The sequence below is a fragment of the Prionailurus viverrinus genome, unplaced genomic scaffold, assembly GCF_022837055.1.
Source record: "Prionailurus viverrinus isolate Anna unplaced genomic scaffold, UM_Priviv_1.0 scaffold_89, whole genome shotgun sequence".
Taxonomy (NCBI): domain Eukaryota; kingdom Metazoa; phylum Chordata; class Mammalia; order Carnivora; family Felidae; genus Prionailurus; species Prionailurus viverrinus.
The window spans coordinates 63,327-82,985 of NW_025927651.1; the positions used below are offsets into that span (position 1 = coordinate 63,327).

Here is a 19,659-nt window from a genome sequence, read left to right on the forward strand (position 1 = left end):
GGGCCCGGACCCCCAGGGCAGGATGTGGGACCCCCGGAATGGGCCCAGACCCCCAGGGCAGGATGCGGGACCCCTGGGATGGGCTTGGACCCCAAGGCAAGATGTAGGACTCCCTGGGTGGGCTTGGATCCCCAAGGCAGGGTGTGGGACCCCCAGGATGGGCCCGGACCCCCAGGGTAGGATGCAGGACCCCCAGAATGGGTCCAGACCCCCAAGACAGGATGTGGGACCCCCGGGATGGGACCCCCAAGGCAAGATGTGGGACTCCCAGGGTGGGCTTGGACCCCCAAGGCAGGATATGAGACCCCCAAGGAAGCACTCTGACCCCCAAGGCAGGACGTGGGACCCCCAGGATGAGCTCGGACCCCCAAGGCAGGATGTGGGACTCCCAGGGTGGGCTTGGACCCCCAAGGCAGCATGTGGAACCCCCGGATGGGCCTGGACCCCCAGGGAAGGATGCAGGACCCCCGGAATGGGCCCAGACCCCGAAGGCAGGATGTGGGACCCCCGAGATGGGCTTGGATCCCCAAGGCAGGATGTGGGACCCCCAGGATGGGCTTGGGCCCCAAGGCAGGATGTGAGACCCCAGGGAAGTACTCGAATCCCCAATGCAGGATTGGGACTCCCATGGCCACACTCAAACTCCCAAGGAAGGATGTGGGATGCCTAGGGGAGCAATTAGACCCCCAAGGCAGGATGTGGGAACCCCCCTGGAGGAGGACTCAGACCATCAAGTCATGCTGTGGGACCCCCCGAGGGAACTCCAACCCGCAAGGCAGGATTGCGTTCCCTGCAGCTGCATTTAGACCCCCAAGGCAGGATGTGGGGCTCCTTTCTGGGGAGCACTCAGACCCCAGGGCAGGATGTGGGACCCCCTTCCAGGGAGTACTCAGACCCCCAAGACAGGATGTAAGACCCCCTAGGGCAGTACTAGACCTGCAAGGCAGAGTTCAGGCCCCCTGAGATGGGCTCAGACCCTCAAGGCAGGATGTGGGACCCCTGGGATGGGCTCAGACCCCCAAGGCAGGATGTGGGATCCCCGAGATGGGCTCAGACATCCATGGCAGGATGTTAGGACCCCTGAGCCAGGCTTAAACCCCCAAGGCAGGATGTGGGATCCCTGAGATGGGCTCAGACCCCAAGGCAGGATGTCGGACCCCTGGGATGGGCTCAGACATCCACGGCAGGATGTTAGGACCCCTGAGACGGGCTTAAACCCCCAAGGCAGGATGTGGAATCCCCAAGATGGGCTCAGACCCCAAGGCAGGATGTGGGACCCCCGGGATGGGCTCAGACATTCATGGCAGAATGTTAGGACCCCTGAGATGGGCTCAAACCCCCAAGGCAGGATGTGGAACCCCGAGGACACACTTGGACCCCAAGGCAGGATGTGGGACCCCCAGGATGGGCTCAGACATCCATGGCAGGATGTAGGACCCCTGGGGGAACACTCGGACCTCAAGGCAGGATGTGGAAGCCCCAAGGGAGCATTCTGACCCCTAAGTCATGACGTGGGACCCCCAAGGGAGCACTCCGCCCGCAGGCAGGATGTGAGACCCCCACCACCCCAAGGCAGCATGTGGGACCCTGAGGGAGCGCTCAAACCCCAAGGCAGGATTGGGACCCCCGTGGCTACATTCAAACCCCAAGGCAGGATGTGGGGACACCCCCCCCCCCCGTGGAGGATTCAGAGAGTCAGGTCATGACGTGAGACTCCCAAGGGAGCACTCTGACCCGCAAGGCAGGATGGGGACCCATACAGCTGCACTTAGACCCCCAAGACAGGATGTGGGACCCTGGGGGAGCACTTTGACCCCCAAGACTGGATGTGGGACCCCCAAGGCAGGATGTGGGACCCCTGAGGGAGGACTTCGACCCCCAAGGCTGGAAGTGGAACCCCCCCTGGGGCAGCGCTCAGACCCCCAAGGCAGGATTGGGACCCCCATGGCTGCACTCGGACCCCCAAGACTGGATGTGGGACCCTCCCCCCCCCAGGGCAGCACTCAGACCCCCAAGGCAGAATGTGGGACCCCCTTCTGGGGCAGCACTAAGACCCCCAAGGCACGATGTGGGACCCCCATGGGGAAGCACTCAGACCCCAGGACAGAATGTGGGGCCCCTGAGGGAGCAGTCTGACCCCCAAGTCATAATGTGGGACCCCCGAGGGACCACTCTGACCCGCAAGGCAGGATTGGGACCCACACGGCTGCACTTAGACCCCCATGACAGGATGTGGGAACCTGGGGAGCACTCAGACCCCAAGGCAAGATGTGGGACCCTAGGGTCGGGTTTGGACCCATAAGACAGGATGTATGACCCTCTAGGGCAGTACTAGACCTGCAAGGCAGAGTTCAGGCCCCCTGAGATGGGCTCAGACCCTCAAGGCAGGATGTGGGACCCCCGAGATGGGCTCAGACCCCCAAGGCGGGATGTAGGACCCCCGGGATGGGCTCAGACTCCCAAGGCAGGATGTGGGACCCACCCCCCCAGGGCAGTACTAGACCTGCAAGGCAGAATTCCGGACCCCCGAAAAGGTCTCAGACCCCCAAGGCAAGATGTGGGAAACCTGGAGGAGCACTCGGAACCCCCAGGGCAGGATGTGGGACCCCCCCCCCAGGGGAAGCCCTCACACCCCTAAGGCAGGGTGTGGGAACCCTGGGGGTGCACTCAGAGCCCCAAGTCATGATGTGGGACCCCTGCGGCCTCACTCGGACCCCCAAAGCAGGATGTGGGACCCCCGAAGGAGCACTCCTATCCCCAAGGCTGGATGTGGACCCCCGAGGCGGCATTCGGACCCCCAAGGCAGGATGTGGGACCCCCGCGGCCTCACTCGGACCCCCAAGGCAGGATGTGGAGGCACCCCCACCCCCGGTGCAGCCTCGGACCCCCTCGCAGGATGTGGGACCTCTGCGGGGGCACTCAGGCCCCCAGGACCAGACCACTCGGATCTGAGGGAAGATCCCGCTCGGAAGCCGGAGAGAGACGGGTGTGGGGAAGCGCCCGCCCAGGGTCGGATGCCTGCGCCTGCCCCGCTGGCGGCACCACCCGGCGCAGGCATCCGCCCCGAGCAGGCTCCGCCGCAGCGAAGCTAGCCCCCGGCGGCGGAGTCCCAAGCTTTGCCAGCCCGGGACCGCTCGCGCCAATCAAGCGACGGCGAGCACGTGACGTCCGGGGGCCAATGGGAAGTTCGCATGGGAACACGCCCCCCCGAGGCCCCGCCCCATAGCGTGCCGGCCAGCGCAGGATGTGGGCCCTGCGGGCCACCATCCGCCCGGCGGCCTGGCTGTCTCGCGTAGTTCTCGGCCGCCGGGCTCCGAGACCCGCGCCGCCGCTGCTGGTCTGCCCCGAGCGCGCGTTCGCCGCCTTCGACCCCGGGGACCTCAAGGGGCGAGGGGGCGGAGGACGGGGCCCACCGGCTGATGGCCCGAGAAGCCGAACGGGAGAGGTGGAGGAACCGGAAGATGCCGAGGACGAGGAAGAAGAGGAGGAGGAGCTGCTGAGGAGGGACCCTTTGCTGCCGGTGGGGACCCAGCGCGTGTGCCTGGTTCACCCTGAGGTCAAGTGGGGACCCGGGAAGCCGCAGCTGACCCGAGGTGCGCAGGAACTGCGCCGCGGGCTGGGCCGGGGGCTCTGAGAGGCGGGGCTTCCAGGGGGCGGAGCCTCGGGAGAATCGGGCTGGAGCTCAGTGGGGGGGCGTGGCTGTAGGCACTTGAACTCGGGAGTGGAGGCTAGGGGGGCGGGGTTTTCGGGACTGACTGGGGGCGGAGATTGGGATGGGCGGGACTTCCAAGTCCAGAGCTCAGGGCTGGCGCTCTGGGGGCGGAGATTGGGAGGGGTGGGGCGTCGGGGGCGGAGACTCGGAGGACTGGGGCTGAGGGGGCGGGGCGCCAAGCGCAGCACGGAAACGCCCCCACCCATCTCCCTAAACCTGCTGGAGGCAGCCCCAGCCCCCTGCTGCCTGGCCCTGTCCCTTCTCTGCCTGCTCCTTGGTTAAGCCCTCCTCTCCCCTGCAGCGTGTGTTGTGTCCTACCCGTTCTTTCCTGTAAAGAATCTAGCAAAAGTCTAGAGCCAGCGTGCCCCGTCTGTGTGTGTTCGTGTGTGTGTGAGACGGATCCTTAAGTACCTTACTGTGCAGCATTTTCATTTATGTAACCACTGAATACTAAAGATTGCGCAAGAAGATGGTCATCGTGCATGCACTTTATACCCGCAACCGCAAACCCTTGTCTGCCTGCCCTCTCGAGGGCAGCTGCCTGGCACCGCCATCGTTCCCCCTAGTCACTAACAGCCAGTTAGCTGGAGGCTCGGGGCACAGCACGCACTCAGGGCAGAGAGCCACCTCCTGGGCCCACATGCTGCGGGTGGGCGAGATGTGGTTCGAGGGTCTCAGCAGAGCGGTCCTGGATGGCCTGGGAAGACCAGAGCCCACAGCGGGAAGGGGCAGGCACAGAGGTGTGAGGACAGTCCCCAGAGAGGGGTCCTCCAGGGAGCACGGCCTGCGACCCTCGGCAGGTTGGCTGGGTGGCTGTGGGGAGGTGGGGGCCGCAGAAGGAGGCCCTGTCCCCTTAATACCAGCCACTTTGCATCGCATCCCCATCCCGTCCCTCACAGCCACGAATCTGCTCTCTGTTCCTTTGAATTTTCCTGTTCAAGAACATTCCATCTCAGTGCTATGTTCCTTGTTTTCTCTTTTAAAGCCTTTTAGAGTAGTGTTAGTTGCACAGGAAACTTGAGAAGACAGTACAGAGGGTTCCCCGTACCTCCTGTCCCACCTGGTTAGCCTCGTGTGTTACCAGCATCCACACCAGAGCAGGACACGTGTTACGATCCAGGAACCTACGTGAACACGGAATCACCCAGAGTCCGTGGTTTACAGTATGATTCACTCTCGGTGTTTCACGCTCTGTGGGTCTGGACCATGTACAACATCACGGATCCATCATTACAGGATTCTGCAGAGGGTTTCACTGCCCCTCCTGTTCATACTTCACCCCACCCCCTTCCTGACAAGTGCAGATGTTTTTACTATGTGCCTCGTTCTGCCTTGTCCAGAACGTCATAGGGTTAGAATCATCCACTACGCGGCCTTTTCAGACCGGCTCCTGTCGCTCAATCGCATGCATCTAAGGCTCCTGCGTGAGTTTCTGTGGCCATACAGCTCATTTGTTTCTGGTGGTGCTAAGACCCTATTGTCTGGATGGCCCCCAGTGTATTTATTCATCCACCTGCTGAGGGACATCAAGGTTGCTTCCAAGCTGCTGTAAACATCCACGTGCAGCTTTGTGTGGACCTAAGTTTCTGTTCACTTGGGTAAATACCAGGGAGCATTCTGCTGGACCCTCTGGTAAGAGCACATTTGGTTTTATAAGAAAGCACCAAACTGCTTTGCCAGCGGCTGCACCACTTTGGGTTCCCATCAGCGAGGAAGGAGGGTTCTTGCTGCACCCGTGTCACCAGTGCCAGGTGTTGTCCGCGTTCTGCGTCTGGGCCAGCCTCACAGGTGTGCGTGGCTCTCGAGGTAACGTGCATTCATTTCCCCGACCACATATGGTGTAGAGCGTCTCTCCCCAGCTTCTGTGGTCAGGTGTGTGTTAGGTCTTCAGCCCAGCTTTTGTTTTTTTATATTTTTATTATAAATTTTTTTAAAGTTTATTTCTCAGAGAGCGGGAGCGGGAGAGGTGAAGAGAGAGGGGGCAGAGGGTCCCAAGCCAACTCCCACTGACAGCCCCGTGCAGAGCTCGATCTCACAAACCGTAAGATTGTGACCTGAGCCCAAGTCAGACCCTGAACCGACCGAGCCACTGGGGCGTCCCGTTTGGCCCAGCTTTTGATCAAGTTCTTTTTTTTTTAATTTTTTTTTAAACGTTTATTCATCTTTGAGAGACAGAGACAGAGCATGAGCAGGGAAGGGGCAGAGAGAGAGAGACACAGAATCCAAAGCAGGCTCCAGGCTCTGAGCTCTCAGCACAGAGCCTGATGCGGGACTCGAACTCACGAGACGTGAGATCATGCCCTGAGCTGAAGTTGGACACTCGACCCACTGAGCCACCCAGGGGCCCCTTAAAATACACTTTTTAATGTTTATTCACTTTTTGAGAGACAGAGACAGAGTGCCAGCAGGGCAAGGGCAGAGGGAGAGAGAGAGACAGAATCTGAAGCAGATTCCGGGCTCTAAGCTGTCAGCGCAGAGCCCGACGTGGGGCTCGAACTCACGAACCGCGACATCATGACCTGAGCCGAAGTCGGACGCTCGACCGACTGAGCTCCCAGGCGCCCCTCAAGTTCTTCTATTACTGCTAAGTTTTAAGAGTTCTTCTGGATAACAGCCCTTTCTCAGATGTTTTTTACAAATATTTTCTTCTAGTCTGTGGCTTGACTTCTCAGTTTCTCTACGACATTCACAGTCGGAATTTCTTCATCACGACTCTAGTCCTGTCTTCAAGCTTAGAGATTCATTCCTTGGCTTTGCCCGGCCCACTCATAAGCCCATCAGCGGATTCTTCCTTTCCGTTGGAGTGTTTGTGACAGCCAGCATTTCTGTTTGGCTCTTTCTTCGAATTTCCATCTGTCTGCTTACGTTGCCCATCTGTCCTTGCGTGCCAGCTCCTTTATCTGTCAGAGCCCTTAGCATATGACTCATAGTTGTTGTAAGTTCCTGGTCCGATAATTCCAGCATTCCTGCCATATTCCATGGCTCTGATGCTGCTTTGTGTCTTTACATCACGTTTGTCACCTGTCAGTATACCCTGTAATTTTCTCCTAATGGCCGGATGTGATAGATGGGGAACAAGGAAGTGGTGTCAACTGGTCTTCAGTGGTGTGGTGCCGAGGTGTGAGGCAGGGGAGGGGAGGTGTGGGGCAGGGAGGGGAGGTGTGGGGCAGGGGCTGGGGAGGTGTGGCACAGGGGTGCCGAGGTGTGAGGCAGGGGAGGGGAGGTGTGGGGCAGGGGCTGGGGAGGTGTGGCACAGGGGTGCCGAGGTGTGAGGCAGGGGAGAGGAGGTGTGGGGCAGGGGTGGGGAGGTGTGGCGCAGGGGTGGGGAGGTATGGGGCAGGGGAGGGGAGGTGTGGGGCAGGAGAGGGGAGATGTGGGGCAGGGGCTGGGGAGGTGTGGCACAGGGGTGCCGAGGTGTGAGGCAGGGGAGAGGAGGTGTGGGGCAGGGGTGGGGAGGTGTGGCGCAGGGGTGGGGAGGTGTGGCGCAGGGGTGGGGAGGTGTGGCACAGGGGTACAGAGGTGTGAGGAAGGGGAGGGGAGGGGTGGGGCAGGGGTGGGAGGTATGGGGCAGGGAGGGGAGGTGTGGGGCAGAGGAGGTGAGGTATGGGGCAGGGGTGGGGAGGTGTGGGGCAGGAGAGGGGAGATGTGGGGCAGGGGTGGGGAGGTGTGGGGCAGGGGTGGGAAGGGGAGGGGAGGGGAGGTGTGGAGGGGGGAGGGGAGGGGTGCTGAGATGTGGGTCAGGGGAGGGGAGGTGTGGGGTGGGGGCTGAGGAGGTGTGGGGTGGGAGAGGGGAGGTGTGGGGCATGGGTGGGCAAGGGAGGGGAGTTGTGGGACAGGGGTGTGGAGGTGTGGAGTGAAGAGGTATGCGGCAGAGGTGGGGAGGTATGGGGAGGGGAGGGGAGGGGAGGGGTGTTGTGGGGAGGGGAGGGGGAGGCGAGGGGAGGTGTGGGGAGGGGGTAGCAAGGTATGGGGAGGGGAGGTATGGGGCAGGGTAGGGAGGTGTGGGGCGGGGAGGGGAGGTGTGGGGCAGGGGTGGGGAGTTGTGGTGCAGGGGTGGGGAGGTGAGGGGTGGCAGAAGCCTCCGTAGTGCTGCGAGCAGGGTCCAGTTGTGAGTGAGCCCATGCATGTGAACTGTGAAGACACAAGTGTCCTCAGGTTTCATTGCCGATGCCCCACGTGTGACGGTTAAAGAGTCGAATCGGGGGACCCCACCCAGAGGGGCGAGGTGAGGAGGACCAGCGAGGTCCGTCAGGGGAACCTGAGGACACTGTGCTCCAAGGCGGCCGCCGGGAGAGGGCAGACCGCACTGGGGCACAGCGGGCGCTTAGTACAAGTGTCACAGGGGTGGGACCCAGCACGCTGGCCTCCGTGTCACAGAGTCCTGAGCCCCCCTCGGCCCTGTCGGCAGCAGTCAGGACTCCAAGCTCCAGGACCCACCGGCACCAGCGCCCCACTCCCTGCCTAAGCGGGGGCTCACAGCCCACCCTGCAGGCAATGAACGTAGCCAGTTCCTGGGCTCCGTCACGAGACCCGCTGTCCGCTGGGTCACGACAGACCGTGGGGGCCCCACCGAGCCCACGTCCCGTTATCTGCCCAGCCCCCGGCATCCAGCGTGAGCGGAGGCTGCAACGGTCTGGGCCTGGAGGCACACAGCTGTGTTTCGGACCAGGTGCCTACCTGGGTGCTGCGTCCGGACCTCTGTGCCGCCGTGCGGGCAGCCATCCGAGCTGGGGAGCACGGGGCCCCGGGGCCGACCTCACAAGGGTGTGTCCCTCACCCTGGCCCTGTGTCTCCCCGAAGCTGACCGGCAGGTGGCAGAGGCGGAATCTCTGGTCCACACGCTGGACCACTGGTCGGTGGTGGAAAGGATGGTGGTGCCCGCCAGAACACCCGACGGGAAGGTCCCGTTCAGCAGCGGGACCCTGCGGCACCTGACAGGTGGGCCCTGCTCCTTGGCTCTCTTCCTCCTGGAGCAGGAACGGTGGGGCTCGCCGTCTGGGCCGAGTAGAGGTGTCCTCACGGGAACTTGGATCAGACGTCCAAAACGCCTCCGTGCCCTGATCGCAACCTGAACTGTGCCCAGTGGGGCCGTCGGGGCAATTCAGAGTCCGGTGGAAACCGGCCCCGGGACCCCAGCCCGGCCCTCCCCGCAGACAGGGTGCTGTGTGTGAACCCTGCCTTCCAGGGACCCCCGGGGGTGTCACACATCAGAGCGGCGAGCCCTGCAGATACGCTGAGGGGGTGCTCACCGCCCGGCTCTGTCACCGCAGGTCATGGAGCCATTCAGACCCCGTGGGGTCGTGTCACCTGCGTGTGCAAGACCCACGACCCCCGAAGGGACCCCGGTCCTCCCCTCCCCTGCCTCACACACCCGACTTCCCAAATACGCACTCAGGGAGTCGAGGGGTACCCGGTGACCACAGCCAGCCTGAGCCCAGGGTCGGCCCCACGACAGACCCCATGGAGCCCTGACGTCCGACCGAACCTTCTCTTTTCCTCAGAGAAAATCAGAGCGTTGCCAGAAATCACCGCGGTCTTTCTGAATGTGGAGAGGATGGCCCCGCCCACCAAGGTACGCGGGAGTCTCTGGGTGCTTCCCACGCTCCGGGGAGGAGGGAGTCGGGTCAGACGGAGGAGGCCCCGGGATCGCGGACGCCTTCTCGGCGGCCCCCTTCACCCGAGACACCGCTGCAGATGCCCTCACTCCCTCCCTCCGTTTCCAGAAAGAACTGGAGGCCGCCTGGGGCATGCAGGTGTTTGACCGATTCACCGTTGTTCTTTCCATTTTCCGCTGCAACGCCCGGACGAAGGAGGCCCGGCTGCAGGTGGCGCTGGCTGAGCTCCCCCTTCTCAGGTTCGGGGCACACCCCAGCTCTCGCGGCTCGCGTAGTGGGGTCCGACCCGTTGCCTGGGGTGCGGTGAAGACGGAAGGCAGGGCTGGCCGTGCCCTCCCGGACGAGGCCTGTCAGGCTCCTGTCCAAGCAGCGTGCCTACCCGGACAGGTCACCCCGCTGTGGGCCCCCCCCCCCTTCCGTGACGGTGAAGATCCAGGCAGGAGGAAAGACCCCCTGCCTCGCTCTCTCCACCCCGAGTTCTCATGTCACCCTCGGTCTGTGTGCTGTCACCTGGTGTGCTCCCCCTAGATGGGCACGGACGTCTCACCCTGTCTACTGAGACGCCCCCTTTCCACGGCAGGTCCCACCTGAGCAGCACCACCCGCCTGGATGGACGGGGAGGAGGCTCACGCTACATCATGGGGTCAGGTAACGTGAGGTCTTGTCACCGCGTGCTCAGAAGGGGGTATGTCACGGTGGCCACCCTTAGGAAGGGGACAGCAGCACTGAAAGATCCCAGTGGGGCTGCATGTGACCTCGTACATGGTCCCATTCACACAAACTAGAATATCTACGTGGTCTGCTGGGGTGGCTGCAATGAAGGACCACAAGCCAGAGCCTTAAAACCTCAGGAATCTACTCTGTCAGCTCTGGAGACCAGAAGTCTGAGATCTGGGGGGTGGGGTGGGGGCAGGGCCGCTGAGATCGGGTCGGGGGGGTGGGCAGGGCCACTGAGATCCAAGTGGCAGGGCTGTGCTCCCTCCAGAGGCTCCAGGGGAGGGTCCTTCCTGCCTCTTGCAGCTTCTGGGGCTCCAGGCGTCCCTGGGCTCGTGGCTGCGTCCCTCCCACATGGGTCTTCACGTCTTCACACGGCTTCTCCTCTGTCTTCTCTTATGTTATGCAGACATTTGTCTTTGGATTTAGGGCCACACTGATCCGGGATGACCCCTCAGATCCCTCACCAGTTATAGGCGCCCAGACCATATTCCAAAATGAGTTCCTGTTCACGGGTCCCAGGGGTCAGGATGTAGCTGTGTCTTTGGGGCACCGCTCAGGGGGCTCTGGATATCATGGGGGCTGTCCTTCTGAGGCTCTCCCTTACTCCCAAATAAAGGGGAGCCCAGGTGACCTCAGAGGGCAGAAGTCCGGAGGCGAGGCCACCCTCCACTGGGTGAAGCCATCTGTCAGACAGGAAGGTGCTGGGGCAGTGTGGAAGAGCAGGCCGGCGGGGGGCGGGGGGTCCCAGGGGCAGAATGCCTGTCCACAACGCACACAGGGACCCGCGTGGCTCACTGTGCTCTCACGTCTTTGTGAGTGTGCTCACCGACTCGCCGTGTTGGGGGTTTGTAGGAGAATCGCTCGTGCAGGTGCAACGGCGCCTGCTGAAGGACAAGGAGCTGAAGATTCGGAAGGCGCTGGACAGACTTCGGGAGAAAAGGCGTCTCCTGGAAAGGCAGCGCAGACGGCGGGAGTTTCCTGTGGTCTCCATGGTGGGATACACAAACTGCGGTGAGAGAAGTTCTGGGAGCCCCTGGGGGGGGGTCCACCGCCCCCCTCCCCCACCCTGCTAGTGCATTTGGGGAGAGACCGCTCGCCAACGCAACAAGGCCCTGGGATTCAGAGGGCCGACGGATGATGAGAACAGGTGGAAAGCGTGGCTCACGTCCCCGGGGCATTTGCAGGGCCCACGGCGGGTGCCCCGTCAGGTCAGCAGCGTGGTCATCGAGTGCTGGACAGCGGACTGCACTCCCCTCTCTTACAGGTGTGTTGAGACTGAGAGAGAGACAGAAGGGTGACGGTGTTAAGACCATTCATGGTGGGCAGGCCCGTAGAAAGATAAAAGCGGTTCAGACTGTGCGCAGTAGGACCTCACCACAGGGCTCGGGGTTTAGCTTAACGTGTGCGCTCAGCGCGATCGTCTGCAGGACACGGAACCTCGGGTCTCCTTCGTCCCGAAGCCCTGAGCTCACGGCTGTGCTCGGTAAAGGGACACAACGGCAGGTGCGACTTCCTCACCGTCGGGGTCCGGTCCGCCAGCGGGTGCCGGGCTGCGCGAGGTCCACTCCCCTGCCAGCGTGAGGTCCCCACCAGCCTCACGCCACCAGCTCCCTGTCCTCAAGGAGGGAGGGAACTTCCCACAAAACCTGGCACAGAAAGTGCGGGCGCACCGCAGCTGCAGAGAATCCCGCTTGGCTACATACAGGCTCTCACCCTGTGGGAAACGGCGAGTGCGTCCGCACGGCGGCGTCAGCACCGAGCTTCTGGAGCTCCGCCGAGGCTGCCGAACTCAGTACTGCTAGGTTACGCCCGCGGCCCGTGGCTCACCAGCACAGAGGAGTCTGTGCCCCGGGACCTGTGTGGTGAGGGCACCTGTGTGTCCAGGTGGGGCCGCCCTACCGGGTCATCTCCTCATTCACCTGTGGGGCGGGCTGAAGCCAGTGGCCACCGGTAATGTCCACGAGCTGGCGTGGTGCTGGCGTGGCCCTGAACACAGGTGTCAGGCACACACACGGGCTCATTCTTGCAGGAAGGCTGAGTGGAGGGGATGTCCTCTGGGGCCATTGCAGACCATACAGCTCCTGCCTGTCTACACCGCCACACTCCATTAACGCTGTCACCCCCGTCCACCCCCCCCACACACACACCGATTTCACCACCACCCCGTCTACGCAGACGCCCAGCCTACGTCACACACACTGTACCCGCCCCACTCCATCATCACTCTGTCTACAGAGACGCCCAGCCTACCTCACACACAGTGTACCCACCCCACTCCATCATCACTCCGTCTACACCAACATCCGGTCCGCCTTATACACATACCTCAACTCCACCACCAGCACTCTGTCTACACAGGCACCCAGCCCACCTCACAGACAACACACATGCCCCATAGGCACCACGGCCCCCGTCTACACCATCACCTTTCTGCCACGCAGACACCTACTGCATCTCAGACACGCGGAGAACCTGCCTCGTGTACGTAGATGCCAATCACGTGTCCCCCACATGTGCACAAACGTGACCGCCGGGTCTGTACTATCCTCGTGTGCACCGGTGCCCTCACCCCCTCGGCCGTCACCACCCCGTCTGCACCACCGCCGTCCTGCGTATGGGCACTTGTACCCTGGGCCCCGGCCCTCTGGGCCGCAAGCGTGACGGAGAACGGCAGGTTCTCTGACCACACAGGGCGGAGACTAGGAGCTCAGAGACCTCACAACACGTGGCCGCCGCCTCGGCCAGATGCACGTGGGTTCGACTGCTGCCAAGGTGGGACACGTGTGGTGAGGGGGCCTCTCACACAGCGCGTCCCCTGTGACCCACCTTCCAGGAAAAACCACGCTGATCAAGGCCCTGACGGGTGACGACGCCGTCCGGCCCCAGGATCGGCTGTTTGCGACACTGGACGTCACAGCCCACGCGGGGTGGCTGCCCTCCCGCGTGGCCGTCATCTACATGGACACCGTCGGCTTCCTCTCCCAGCTGCCCCACAGCCTGATCGAGTCCTTCTCCGCCACCCTGGAAGACGTGGCTCATTCAGTGAGTGTGGGATGATCCCAGAGGCCAAATTACCTAAAACAGCTGTGTAACCTGGGGCCTGGTCCCCTCACACGACACAGCCTTGGGGACCGGGTCCCCTCACACGACACAGCCTTGGGGACCGGGTCCCCTCTCACACGACACAACCCGGGGGCCAGGTCTCCGGACACACACACCCTCAGGAAGGTGGCGCCTAAGCCACCCTGAGACTGAGCCCTGTCCGGTGACCCCTTTGAAGACTAATTCACAGAAGGAGGTGGAACCGCTGTCCAGGGCGACCAGGTGCCTGCCCCTCAGCCCTCAGGTCACCTGGGTGCGCAGCTGTGGCCGCGGGGACTCAGGGCACGCTCTCTGTGGTCTTGCCCCCAAACCCCGAACCGTGGTGTGAATAGGAGAATGAACCAGGCCGACCTCAGCTACAGGGCGTCCCATAAAATGCCCGCGCGGTGCTCAATGTGGTCGGGGCTCAGAGGGGCCAAGGACAGGTGTCCGGCAATGTGACAAGTGTCCTGAGTGGTGTCCAGGACGGAAAAGGAGAGACCACTGACTCGGGACAGAGCCTGGAGGGTCGTCACAAGTGCGCCCCGGGGTCACCCCCGCCTTGTGGCACACGTCATGACTAACGTTGGCTGCAGCAGCAAGGTGAGGGCCACGTGCCCCCTCTGCCATATTTCCAGAAAATCTGGAACGTTTCTGAAGTAAAACATTTTTTTTGTTGTTGTTTAATTTTAAGCGCATCTAAAACCCGGAAGTGAACATTCTGGAATGTGGGCGGTGCCTGTTCCCAGGGGCAGAATTACAGGCAGCTCTTTCTTCTTGCTGCATTTTCCAAATTCTTTTTCATGTATCTTGGGAGAGAGGGAGAGAGAGGATCCCAAGCGGGCTCCAGGCTGTGGGCCCGAGCCGGAGGTGGGGCTTGAACCCACCAACCGTGAGGTCATGACCCCAGCCGAAAGCGCTGCACCAGTCAGATGCCCGCGTTTTCCTAATTGTGCATGGGTCACCTACCTGTAAAGATACTTAAACGTAGTAAGAGGCGACCTTTAAAATTTGGAGTCATGCGGACTCAGGGTTCCGCGGATGATGAGCAAGGCACCCGGTGGGGGTCGGGGGCCTACCTGAGCCCGAAGGTGCTTGCCTGCTGCCTTTGGTGCGGGAGCCACCCAGGGCCCCCGGCCACGTGGAGGGCGGCGGCCTGGCCGGGGCTGGACCCCCGAGCAGGGGGCACTGGGTGGGCCCCGGGCCAGCTCTGGTCTCGGGGAGCCTCCCACCGCGACCAGGGCAGGGGACCGCCAGGGGGCCGGGCCGGCTCCCGCTCCCGCTCCCACCCCACCGTGCGGTGCCCGTGAGAGCCCCCGGCCGGCGCGGGTCCTCCGGTGTGCCCCCCGGAACCCCGTCCCCAGCACGGGGCCCGTCTGCTCCCCAGGATCTGGTCGTGCACGTGAGAGACGTGAGCCACCCCGAGACGGAGCTGCAGAAAGCCACCGTCCTGGCCGCCCTGCGGGGCCTGCGCCTGCCCGCCCCGCTGCTGGACTCCGTGCTGGAAGTTCATAACAAGGTCGACCTGGTGCCCGGGTGAGTGGACCCCGGCCTGCCCCCCTCCCCCCGGACCTCATTCCCGCACGTACTGGAGATGCGGCCCGGTGACCTGTGGCCGCCCCTCGACGCCTGCCCCGCGGCTTTCCGCGGAGCGCCCCCTGCTGGTCCCGGGAGGGAAAGGGGCGGTCCCAGCGCCCTTGTCCCGGATGTGGCACCGGGTTGCATGTTCTGAACCCCTTACCCCCACAGGCCCCCCCTGTGTCACCGCAGCCTCATGGTTTTCTCCGTCCCTGTGTCCCTGTCCAGCGGGGCCGCGTCCTCTCCTGGGACCGTCTGACACAGTCACAGTTCAGGCCCCGTGGGCTTCTTGGGGACCCCCGCTCGGTGTTCCCCGGGCTGAGTGGGGTCTGCCCGCCGCCCCGACGCAGGTACAGCCCGTCAGGATCCCAGGCCGTGGCCGTGTCCGCCCTCCTGGGACACGGGCTCCCGGAGCTGAGGGCCCGGCTGGAGGACGCCGTCCTGAGAGCCACAGGGAGACAGGTCCTCACGCTCCGAGTCCGGCTGGCGGGGGCACAGCTGAGGTGCGTGGGGCTGGCCAAGCAGGTGTAGGAAGGGCCGGGCAGAGCACCGGCACGCGGGGCAGGTGCGGGGTGTCTGACGCGTCTGCAGCGAATCTGGGTTAATGACTTGGCCTGCGGGGCAAGCGGCCTCCTTGAGCTGACAGGCATGCAGGGGGGTGGTTCGTTGCAGTAAGTCCCCCACCAGTGACAGCAAGGCGGTGTGCGGTTGGGGGACAGGGCTCTTCGGGGACAGGGGACGGGGCTCCAGGGGTAGCGTTCTGTGGGACGGCGCTCTGCCTGGGACGAGTTCCTGGGAACATAGCCCTTTGGGGTCCTCGCCCGCCTCACAGACGTGTCCCTTGCTCACTTCCTCAGCTGGCTGCACCAGGAGGCGACGGTGCAGGACGTGGACGTGATCCCCGAGGCCGGGGCGGCTGACGTCAGGGTCGTCATCAGCAGCTCTGCCTACAGCAAGTTCCGGAAGCTCTTCCCGGAGTCAGCCAGCCAGTGAGGGAGCGGAGGCTGTGTGGCCTCAGCACCGCCTCGGGGCGTCCTGCCCACCCCCTCGGGCGCCTTGCTCCCTGCTGGGCCCGGAAGGCTGGTGGCCGCCCCCCTGCGGCCAGAAGTCAAAGGTCAGGTCTCAGGGTGACTCCGCGGGGACGTGCTTGTGACCTGAGCATGGGTTGCCTTCCACGCTGTTCCAGCTACAGGATATTAAAAGCTCTGCTCTTGTGTCTGTAAACCAGCCTTGCTGAGTCTTCCGAGGGCCGGCCGCCAGGCACACGGTCCTGCCAGTGTGGCAGGGGTGGGAGGAGCCACTTGGGGCTTCCCGGGTGCTGGTCCCCATAAACTCAGGGCTGCCAGACCTCCCTGTTCCCCACCGCAGTGTCCCGGCAATGAGGACTGTCTCCCGACGACCCTGAGGCCTCTGCGGGCACACACAGGTCAAGGAGAAACAAGGGGACGGGGCAGAGGTGTGGACAGAGCAGCCCAGCCCAGCCTGAAGCCAGGAGACTGGCCAACCCCGAAGAGACCGCAGTGGGCAGGGGAGTGTGCTGCGCGGGCCGCCCCCAGCCCCCAAGGTCCCGCCCGGTCTGCCCGCCCCCAGTGTGTGCCCACTTTTCCCTGGGGCCCCGCAGCCTGGCTCTCTGCCTGGGACCCACACCAGGGCCGCCCCCTTCCAGCCCCCGACTGTTCTCACCACCGCAGCACCTCCCCGTGCAGGAGACACAAGGAGGGGGTGCGGGTGGGTCAGACCTCTGGTCCCTCACTCTCCTCCTCACAGCCACCCACCCCAGTGTCCCAGAGGCCCCACCCCAAGGCCCAGAGCCACAGCGTCCTGACGCCCAACTGCGTGCTTACAAGCATGATGAGGAGGTGGCTGGCACTCAGGGGGGCCTGTGAGAGAGGGTTGGGGGGAGTGGCTCGGGGGCCTGCATGGGGGGGTTGGGGGAGGGGCTCAGGGGCCCAGGAGGGAAGATCAGGGACATGGTGGGGAGGGACCCCGGACAGAGGGCGTCGGTCTTCCCACCGAGGGGACCAGGTAAAAGACCGCCCCCCCCGCCCCACGAGCACCCAGGCTTCCCCAGGACCCCTCTGTCCACGGATGGACCTCTCCCCTCCCAAGGCCCGGTCCACTGTGCCGCGAGCAGCCGGGCCCTGAGAACACGCCCATGTGCTGGGAGGCAGGCAGTCACCCCAAGAAGGGGGCCCGGGCACGGCCGACCCCCGAGGTGCCCACACCCCGATTCTGACATGGGAAGGGCCAAGTACGGGTTTGAGTGACCCGGAGACACCGTCACCTGATGGTACTTCACTCCGCCGACGTTTATCCAGCAGCCACAGGGCAGTGCGCACACCCGAACCACACGGCCTCCTTTCCCGTGGGCTCGTGGTCCACACACGGAGCCACCACAGCACCTGCCAGGCACATCCTTCTGACAGAGTGCATCCCTCAAATACACAAGGCTCAGACACTCATCTTTGGGTATGGGCGGGTGACGGCTCCGTGGCTCAGTCACGTATCCGACTTCGGCTCAGGGCATGATCTCACGACTCGTGGGTTCGAGCCCCAGGTCAGCTCTGCTGACAGCTCGGAGCCTGGAGCCTGCTTTGGATAAATAAGCATTTTTGTTTTTTATTTAAAAAAATAATTTTTTTTAAACGTTTATTTTTGAAACAGAGAGAGATAGAGCATGAACTGGGGAGGGTCAGAGAGAGAGGGAGACACAGAATCTGAAACAGGCTCCAGGCTCTGAGTTGTCAGCACAGAGCCCGATGCGGGGCTCGAACCCACAAACTGGGAGATCATGACCTGAGCTGAAGTCGGACGCTTAACCGACTGAGCCACCCAGGTGCCCCTTTTGTTTGTTATTTATAGAGACCCACCAGCTTTCTTTGGGTTAGTATTTTCTATTTGCTTTCAGCCTTCTTTCTTTCTTTCTTTCTCTCTCTCTTTTTTCTTTCTCTCTTTTCTCTCTCTCTCTCTCTTCATTTCTTTCTGGGAGAGAGAGAGGGAGAGAGAGAGGGAGAACACAAGCCAGGGAGGGGGCAGAGAGAGAATCCCAAGCAGGGTCAACTCTCCATGCAGAGACCAACACAAGGTCAGTCCCACAACCCTGGCATCATGACCTGAGCCAAAATCAAAAGTCTGATGCTTAACTGGGCCACCCAGGAGCCCCAAAATAACATCTTTAAAAAAAAATAAAGTACGCGGGGCACCTGGGTGGCTTAGTCTGTTGAGCGTCCGACTTCGGCTCAGGTCATGATCTCATGGTTCCTGAGTTGGAGCCCCTCGTCGGGTTCTGTGCTGACAGCTCTCGGAGCCTGGAGCCTGCTTGGGATTCTGTGTCTCCCTCTCTCTCTGCCTCTCCCCCGCTCATGCGCGCTCTCTCTCTCTCTCTCTCAAAAATAAATAAATGTAAAGAAAAATTTTTTAAAAAAGACTGTAGAACAAAATAAATAAAAAATAACAAAATGAAGTAAAATAAAATTAAATGAAGTTAAATTAAATTAAAAGTAAATAGGGACGCCTGGGTGGCTCAGTCGGTTAAGCAGCTGACTTTGGCTGGGGTCATGATCTCACGGTTCGTGGGTTCGAGCCCCACGTCGGGCTCTGTGCTGACAGCTCGGAGCCTGGAGCCTGCTTCGGATTCTGTGTCTCCCCCCCACCTCTCTCTGCCCCTCCTCTGCTCACACTCTGTCTTCTCTCTCTCAAAAATAAATAAACATTAAAAAAATGAATAAAGTACAGAACCTTTGCTTCATGTCCACATGAAGAGACTTAAAATACCAGAAAACTGAAAGGTTTGACCCAGGATTTTAAGTTATAAAGCAACAATAAAGTGCGGCTCAGCGAGCAGGTGAAGAAACCTCCCCGTGACCCGGGGAACCTGCTCCTTCAACACCGGGCCCTCCACACCGTGTTGCCCAGATGTGTCCGTCACTTGAATGACAGAAACAGAAATCCACAAACGAGGCGGATTTCGTGGGATTGAACAGTCGTGAGGAGCGTTCCGGACACAAACGGAAGGTACTTGTGGGCCGGACGCGGCCAGGATCTACGGCCACGGGGCGTTCCGAGAACGCAGCATCACGTCCGGCGCCGTCCCCTGCGGGCTTCGAGCTTCCAGTTCCTGGGCCTCCGGCCGCTCCTGGAACGATGGCATCCGCATACCGAAAACACAAGCGGATGTTCTGGAAAATGACCCCTTGCACCTGAAAAGACCACACTCCAACCCGGAGGAAAGCGTCGTCTTCAAGACTACCTGGAGAAAGCCTAATGTCCTCCTCCATCGGAGGCAGAATGCTCCGGAACACGAGACACACAGGAACCCCAGGGAGCCCTTCGTAGGGGAGAGGAACACCCACACACCATCGGGGTTCACCGTTGGGCTGAGAAGCTGAAAGGGCCAGAACCGTCAAGGTCGTGTGAGCAACGCGGGACTTGTGACGTTGCGTCCACGCGGCTGGATCCCTGGGTACTGGGGAAGCGGAGCAATGCTGTCCTGCCCCTCACGGGGAGCACGGCCTCATGCACACCCTCGGGGTTTTCACTCCCGGAGGCGGCCAGCCGCCAGGAGAATTTACTAAGTATGTTGCCCCAGGGGGTGGGGTGTGCTGCCCCTGAGCTGCAAGGAAAACCCGTTTGGGGCAGAAATTTGCATGAGGCCACGCAGTTTCCGTGGGAAAGGCAGACGTGACAGCGGGACACCGGCGCCCCCCCCCCCCCCCCCCCCCCCCCGCCGTGGTTCTTCCTAGACACCGCATGTTGCACAAACCTAAAGTGTCCTGCCAGGCTGCCGGCCCCACTTTTCCAACCACATCCCCTCACTTCCTGTGTCTGCGCCCCAGGTTGGTCATTCTTGCTGTGTTTCCGTTTTTGTTATGACCGTGTCCGTTAAGGTGATCTCCGCCCGGTGGCGGGGACTCACCGACAGCTCAGGGGATGGTTAGCATTTTTTTTTTTTTTTTT

General features: G+C 62.0%; 1 protein-coding gene across 7 annotated transcripts; it reads left to right on the top strand.

Annotated features, from left to right (window-relative positions):
• Positions 1 to 3,228: 3,228 nt before the first annotated feature.
• LOC125159907 (putative GTP-binding protein 6) lies at positions 3,229 to 15,927 on the top strand. Of its 7 annotated transcripts, none has more exons than XM_047848572.1 (12): positions 3,229 to 3,593; positions 8,513 to 8,650; positions 9,214 to 9,284; positions 9,436 to 9,566; positions 9,908 to 9,975; positions 10,897 to 11,055; positions 11,229 to 11,308; positions 11,750 to 11,906; positions 12,878 to 13,086; positions 14,513 to 14,661; positions 15,054 to 15,206; positions 15,561 to 15,927. In XM_047848572.1, the coding sequence occupies exons 1-12, from the start codon at positions 3,245 to 3,247 to the stop codon at positions 15,694 to 15,696; spliced, it is 1,800 nt and encodes a 599-aa protein (XP_047704528.1). In that variant the 5' UTR covers positions 3,229 to 3,244; the 3' UTR covers positions 15,697 to 15,927. The 7 variants fall into 7 exon arrangements, with proteins under 7 accessions (XP_047704528.1, XP_047704529.1, XP_047704530.1 ...); XM_047848577.1 differs by having other exon boundaries at positions 3,381 to 3,520; XM_047848573.1 differs by lacking the exon at positions 8,513 to 8,650.
• The last annotated feature ends 3,732 nt before the right edge of the window (positions 15,928 to 19,659 follow it).